The following is a 7,533-nucleotide window of genomic DNA, read 5'->3' as shown; positions in this document are numbered from 1 at the left end:
CTCCTCTGGTCACTTCTGCCCATTCTCATCTACAAGACTTCTCTCGTGCTTCTGCTTTTCTCTGGAACTCTCTGCCTCCAGCTGTCAGACTTTCTCCTTCTTTACAAACTTTCAAGCGCTCCTTAAAGACCCATCTGTTTAAAGAGGCCTATTCGATGTACCTTAATTAATCATTGCTGTATCAAAAATGACAAAGTGTTTATACAATCCTAATGTCTCAATTGTACCCTAACCTTTTAGTTTGTAAACCCTATTGTACGCTGTAATCCTTGTCTGTCATCCACCATTTATTCCCTGTTTGCTATAACTGCAGTAAAGCACTGCGTATCTTGACAGCTCTATATAAATAAATGATGATGATGATAAAGTACCCCCATTTGCAAAATATGAGGATATTATAAGTTACCTCGGAGTTCCATGACCTGTATAAAAACACTCGGCCTTCGACTTTTATATGGTCATGAAACTCCTCGGTAACTTATAATATCCTTATATTTTACAAGAGGGGGTACTTTATTCACTATATATTGGTGCTTAAAACTCTGCCTTTTTTTTTTTTTTTTAATATAGTGCATGAGGACTCTGATGCTATGGTGGATGACCCAAATGATGAAGACTTTGTTCCATTTAGATCACGCCGTCCAACACGCATGTCTCTTAGAAACCAAATTGCACCTCGCCCCCCTAAACCAATACTTACTAAGATGACCTGTGCCAAATGTCGCACTCCTTTGCAGAAAGGGCAGACTGCATATCAGAGGAAGGGTCTGCCCCAACTCTTCTGTTCATCTGCCTGTCTTACTACCTTCTCTAAGAAACCCTTGGGCAAGAAGACCTGCACCTTTTGTAAAAAGTATAATAAATATTTTTACACTTTAACTTGATTTTTCTGTGATGTTTCTTTGTTTTTTTTGTCCCTCTCCTGTTTAGGAACGAATGTTTCTTGGCATCAGCTCTAATTTTTTACTCTTTACTTTAGGGATATCCGTACCTCCAAAGATGCAGTGGTTGCCCAGACTGGGGCAGGAGGATCATTCCAAGAATTCTGCTCCTCTGCCTGCCTCTCTTTATTTGAGGCACAGTCACATTCTAGCTCCCAGGCTTCTTGAGACAGTGGCAATATCATAAAGTGTAGCATTTGCCACACAACTGGGGAGGTAATATTGTCTGAAGAAAAAAAGGGAGATAGTTTTTTTTTTTAATTTGTGCAGATGTTAAACTAGAATTTCAGGTTGCTAGAGTTTAATTACCGTAGCAACCAGGCTGTAGTTTAGAAGTTAGCATAAAACACGAAATGTAGATTAACTGAATAAAGTTTGAGCAGTTTGCCATCTTCTTCCATATATTAACACTTCAGTTTGTTTGGTTAGATTTTGTTTATAACACTAGTAAGTGTTTTCTATGAAAATCTTAAAACTTATTAAAGGGATTCTGTCATCGGAAAACATGTTTTTTCCAAACGCATCAGTTAATAGTGCTGCTCCAGCAGAATTCTGCACTGAAATCCATTTCTCAAAAGAACAAACAGATTTTTTTATATTCAGTTTTGAAATCTGACATGGGGCTAGATATTTTGTCAATTTCCCAGCTTCCCCTGGTCATGTGACTTGTGCCTCCACTTTAGGAGAGAAATGCTTTCTGGAAGGCTGCTGTTTTTCCTTCTCAATGTAACTGAATGTGTCTCAGTGGGACATGGGTTTTTACTATTGAGTGTTGTTCTTAGCTCTACCAGGCAGCTGTTATCTTGTGTTAGGAAGCTGCTATCTGGTTACCTTCCCATTGTTCTTTTGTTGCTGCTGGGGGGGAAAAGGGAGGGGGGTGATCTCACTCTAACTTGCAGTAAAGAGTGACTGAAGTTTATCAGAGCACAAGTCACATGACTTGGGACAGCTGGGTAATTGACACTATGTCTAGCCCCATGTCAGATTTCAAAATTGAATATAAAAAAATCTGTTTGTTCTTTTGAGAAATGGATTTAAGTGCAGAATTCTGCTGGAGCAGCACTATTAACTGGTTCATTTTGAAAAAAAATGTTTTCCATGACAGTATCCCTTTAAGGGGGAACTCTGTTCAGGATGAGAAACCTGTGATGTGCTGCATAACATGGTACTTGTGTTAATTCTTTGATTCAGCATGAGGTCAGCAATGGGAATGTAGTTCACAGACTCTGCAGCGATTCTTGTTTCACTAAATTTAGGGCCACAAAGGGCCTAAAAACAAACTGCTGCGATAACTGTGGCATCTACATTTATAACAAGGGGTTGCCACTGGAGTATCTGTTCCATGAGGGCCAACAGAAACGCTTCTGTAATGCAGCCTGCCTGAAAACTACAAAAAGGTAGGGTCAGATGGAGAAAAGTGAGAGAACGAATATAATGAAATTCTTATCTATATTCTTCCATACACTTGTTTTTTCCCCCCAATATTAGATCTGTGCACACCAAATTAATTTATTTTACTGTTGTTTTTCTGCAGAAAAACAAAAAGGTATATCCTTGCATGTACTGCAAGATACTCTGTAAGAATTTTGAGATGCTTTCCAATGTGGACAAAAATGGTGGCATGGGTCTCTTCTGCTCAATCTGCTTCATCACTTCACATAAGGTCAAGCAGTCAGGGTTAACCGGTAAGAGGTAGCCAAATATTTTTTAAATTAGGTTGATAAAACAGAAGGAAAGACACTTTGCAGCTGTAGAACATTTTGTAATGTTAGGGCTTGTATACAATAAATATGTAGAAGTCAAGGCAGGAGACCGAGTGCACACATGGGGCTGTTCACGGTGCATTGTGCTTGATGATGATGATTATTATTATTATTATTGTTATTATTATTAACATGTATTTATATAGCGCCGACATATTGCGTAGCGCTGTAACGTAAATGTGATTATACAACTAAAACACATGAAATTATATACATAGAACATATGGAGTGACATACATCACAATCAATACCGGTACAAAAGGTGAGGAAGGCCCTATGCAGAAAGAGCTTACACTCTAAAGGGAAAGGGAGTAATACACAAGGTGTGGGAGTGGGCAAGATCGAATTAAGTGGGTGAGAAATGTACTGTATGTGGTGTTGCGTTTGGTAGCTAAGCAGAGTGAGGGTAGGCTTCTCGAAAGAAGTGTGTTTTTAAGAGATTTCTTGAAAGCAGAAAGGTTGGGAGAAAGTCGGACAGACCGTGGGAGAGAATTCCAGAGGAGGGGTGCAGCCCTTGCAAAGTCTTGAATGCGAGCATGTGAGGAGGTAATGAGAGAAGAGTTGAGTAGCAGGTCAGTAGAGGAGCGTAGTAGGCGTTTGAGTGAGTATATAGAGATGAGTTCAGAGATGTAGGATGGGGCAGAGTTATTGAATGTCAGGGTCATTAATTTGAATTTAATTCTGAGAGGTAGTGGAAGCCAGTGCAGAATGGCGTGGCAGAAGAGGAGCGGTTGCTGAGATGTATGAGCCCCGCAGCAGTGTTCATTATGGACTGGAGAGGTGACAGTCTCTGGAGGAGAAGGCCAATTAAAAGAGAGTTGCAGTAGTCTAGAAGTGATATGACGAGAGATTGAATAAGAATTTTGGCAGCATCTTGGGTGATAAATTATCGTATTTTGGATATGTTCCTTAGGTGGAAGTATATTAGAGGGAAATTGTGGAAGCACTCAAGGCTAAATCAAAATCTATTTAAATATAATGGAAGTGCTACTTACAATGCACTCCCCTGGGCCCCTGTCTCATAAATAATTCAGTATAAATGCAAGTGCATGTTTACAAAACAGGGGTTTTTAGTTACCAAAGTTATGATCATAAAATTGAAAAGCCACCATACCACGTCAAGGTAAACCCCATATGGCGGTCCCTAACTTACTTATTAAAAAGAAATGTTTCTCTGCATAATAGCATTACCTGTGTTCAGTGTATGTTGAGCATTGGTTTCAATTTGAAGGCTGAATCCTCCCCCGCCAGTAAAGGCTTTTAAGAGAGAGAGAATGCCCAAACCAACGCCCACATTTAAAAGCGTAGGACCACCATTAGTTTTAAGGGGTGGGTATGGGGTGCTATTGAAAAACCACATGAAGCTAGGCCACAGCTTCAGGCCAATATACTATATTAGAGGGAAATTGTGGAAGCACTCAAGGCTAAATCAAAATATATTTAAAGGGATACTGTCATGGGGAAATTTTTTTTTTTCAAAATGAATCATTTAATAGTGCTGCTCCAGCATAATTATGCACAGAAATCCATTTCTCAAAAGACGAAACAGATTTTTTTATATTCAATTTTGAAATCTAACATGGGGCTAGCCATATTGTCAATTTCCCAGCTGCCCCAAGTCATGTGACTTGTGCTCTGATAAACTTCAATCACTCTTTACTGCTGTACTGCAAGTTGGAGTGATATCACTCCCCTCCCTTTTTCCCCCAGCAGCCAAACAAAAGAACAATGGTCTCCTTTGAGATTCTGTTGCAGAAGCAATTCTATAAGGGAGTAACTAAAACACTAAATTTCAGACGTGCAAACTTTGACAGTATAAGGGCATCTCTGCAACATATTAAGTGGGAAATGCTTTTCACAGGGTTAAACACAGAACAAAAATGGGAAGTCTTTAAAATGCTGCTTAATAAATATACTTGTCAGTATATTCCACTTGTAAGCAAGGAACGTCGTTGCAAAGCAAAACCTTTTTGGTTCAATAGAAGCGTTGGTGTTGAGGTGGGTAAGAAAAGACGTGCTTTTAAGGCTTTCAAGTTAGCTGGTACAGCCGAAACATTTATAAGGTACAAGGAGGCCAATAAATCATGCAAAGAAGCTATAAGGCAAGCTAAAATTGCTATAGAAAAGGATATTGCAGCAAGCAGTAAAAAAAATCCAAAATTATTTTTTAAATATGTCAATAGTAAAAAAATGAAGCAGGAAGGGGTGGGACCCTTACTATCAGAGGGGGGTCAGCTGGTTGATGAAAACAAAATAAAAGCGCAGATTCTGAACTCGTATTTTTCATCTGTGTACACAAATGAAGAACCAGTAAGTGAAGGTTTCCTTCTTAACACTCCCAATTCTAGTAATACAACTAATGATGCATGGTTCACACATGAAGAAATTCAAAAGAGACTTGAACATGTTAAGATTAACAAAGGTCCAGGGCCAGATGGTATTCATCCCAGGGTAATTAGCGAGCTTAGCTCTGTGATTGCCAAACCTCTTTACTTAATTTTTCAGGATTCATTGAGATCTGGCATTGTGCCGAGAGACTGGCGAATTGCTAATGTGGTGCCTCTATTCAAAAAAGGATCCCGTTCTCAGCCTCAAAACTATAGGCCAGTTAGTCTGACGTCAGTATTAGGAAAGCTTTTCGAAGGGTTAATAAAGGATAAGATACTGGACTTCATAGCAAATCATAATACTATGAGTTTGTGCCAGCATGGTTTTATGCGTAATAGATCTTGCCAGACTAACTTAATTTCTTTTTACGAGAATGTAAGTAGAGACCTCGATTCTGGGATGGCAGTGGATGTGATTTACTTAGACTTTGCTAAAGCATTTGATACAGTGCCACACAAAAGGTTACTGGTTAAATTAAGGAATGTTGGCCTGGAACATAGTATTTGTACCTGGATAGAGAACTGGCTAAAAGATAGACTACAAAGAGTGGTGGTAAATGGAACATTTTCTAATTGGACCAGTGTTGTTAGTGGAGTACCGCAGGGCTCTGTACTAGGTCCCTTGCTTTTCAACTTGTTTATTAATGACCTGGAGGTGGGCATTGAAAGTACTGTTTCTATTTTTGCAGATGATACTAAATTGTGCAGAACTATAGGTTCCATGCAGGATGCTGCCACTTTGCAAAGTGATCTGTCTAAACTGGAAAACTGGGCAGCAAACTGGAAAATGAGGTTCAACGTTGATAAATGCAAGGTTATGCACTTTGGCAAAAATAATATAAATGCAAGTTATACACTAAATGGCAGTGTGTTGGGAGTTTCCTTAAATGAAAAGGATCTAGGGGTCTTTGTAGATAACACGTTGTCTAATTCTGGGCAGTGTCATTCTGTGACTACTAAAGCAAATAAAGTTCTGTCTTGCATAAAAAAGGGCATTAACTCAAGGGATGAAAACATAATTATGCCTCTTTATAGGTCCTTGGTGAGGCCTCATCTGGAGTATGCAGTTCAGTTTTGGACTCCAGTCCTTAAGAGGGATATAAATGAGCTGGAGAGAGTGCAGAGACGTGCAACTAAATTGGTTAGAGGGACGGAAGACTTAAATTATGAGGGTAGACTGTCAAGGTTGGGGTTGTTTTCTCTGGAAAAAAGGCGCTTGCGAGGGGACATGATTACACTTTACAAGTACATTAGAGGACATTATAGACAAATGGCAGGGGACCTTTTTACCCATAAAGTGGATCACCGTACCAAAGGCCACCCCTTTAGACTAGAAGAAAAGAACTTTCATTTGAAGCAACGTAGAGGGTTCTTCACAGTCAGGACAGTGAGGTTGTGGAATGCACTGCCGGGTGATGTTGTGATGGCTGATTCAGTTAATGCCTTTAAGAATGGCTTGGATGATTTTTTGGACAGACATAATATCCAAGGCTATTGTGATACTAAACTCTATAGTTAGTATAGGTATGGGTATATAGAATTTTAATTAAAAGTAGGGAGGGGTGTGTGTATGGATGATGGGTTTTCATTTGGAGGGGTTGAACTTGATGGACTTTGTCTTTTTTCAACCCAATTTAACTATGTAACTATGTAACTATGTAACAATGGGAAGGTAACCAGATAACAGCTCCCTAACACAAGATAACAGCTGCCTGGTAGATCTAAGAACAACACTCAATAGTAAAAACCCATGTCCCACTGAGACACATTCAGTTACATTGAGAAGGAAAAACAGCAGCCTGCCAGAAAGCATTTCTCTCCTAAAGTGCAGGCACAAGTCACATGACCAGGGGCAGCTGGGAAATTGACAAAATGTCTAGCCCCATGTCAGATTTCAAAATTGAATATAAAAAAATCTGTTTGCTCTTTTGAGAAATGGATTTCAGTGCAGAATTCTGCTGGAGCAGCACTATTAACTGATTCATTTTGAAAAATTTTTTTTTTCCCATGACAGTATCCCTTTAAATATAATGGAAGTGCTACTTACAATGCACTCCCCTGGGCCCCTGTCTCATAAATAATTCAGTATAAATGCAAGTGCATGTTTACAAAACAGGGGTTTTTAGTTACCAAAGTTATGATCATAAAATTGAAAAGCCACCATACCACGTCAAGGTAAACCCCATATGGCGGTCCCTAACTTACTTATTAAAAAGAAATATTTCTCTGCATAATAGCATTACCTGTGTTCAGTGTATGTTGAGCATTGGTTTCAATTTGAAGGCTGAATCCTCCCCCGCCAGTAAAGGCTTTTAAGAGACAGGGATTGCCCAAACCAACGCCCACATTTAAAAGCGTAGGACCACCATTAGTTTTAAGGGGTGGGTATGGGGTGCTATTGAAAAACCACATGAAGCTATGCCACAGCTTCAGGCCAATATA

General features: G+C 39.4%; 1 protein-coding gene across 1 annotated transcript; it reads left to right on the top strand.

The window, feature by feature from the left end:
- Nucleotides 1–567: 567 nt before the first annotated feature.
- On the top strand, nucleotides 568–1,130 carry LOC108700534 (zinc finger MYM-type protein 3-like). Its single transcript, XM_018233728.2, has 2 exons — nucleotides 568–853; nucleotides 980–1,130. Exons 1-2 carry the CDS (start codon nucleotides 591–593, stop codon nucleotides 1,107–1,109), a joined length of 393 nt encoding a protein of 130 aa, XP_018089217.2. The 5' UTR covers nucleotides 568–590; the 3' UTR covers nucleotides 1,110–1,130.
- Nucleotides 1,131–7,533: the final 6,403 nt, after the last annotated feature.

Source organism: Xenopus laevis, chromosome 8S, assembly GCF_017654675.1.
Source record: "Xenopus laevis strain J_2021 chromosome 8S, Xenopus_laevis_v10.1, whole genome shotgun sequence".
NCBI classification, from domain to species: domain Eukaryota; kingdom Metazoa; phylum Chordata; class Amphibia; order Anura; family Pipidae; genus Xenopus; species Xenopus laevis.
The sequence above is the reverse complement of the archived record's forward strand: the minus strand, read 5'-3'. Positions and strand labels throughout refer to the sequence as shown.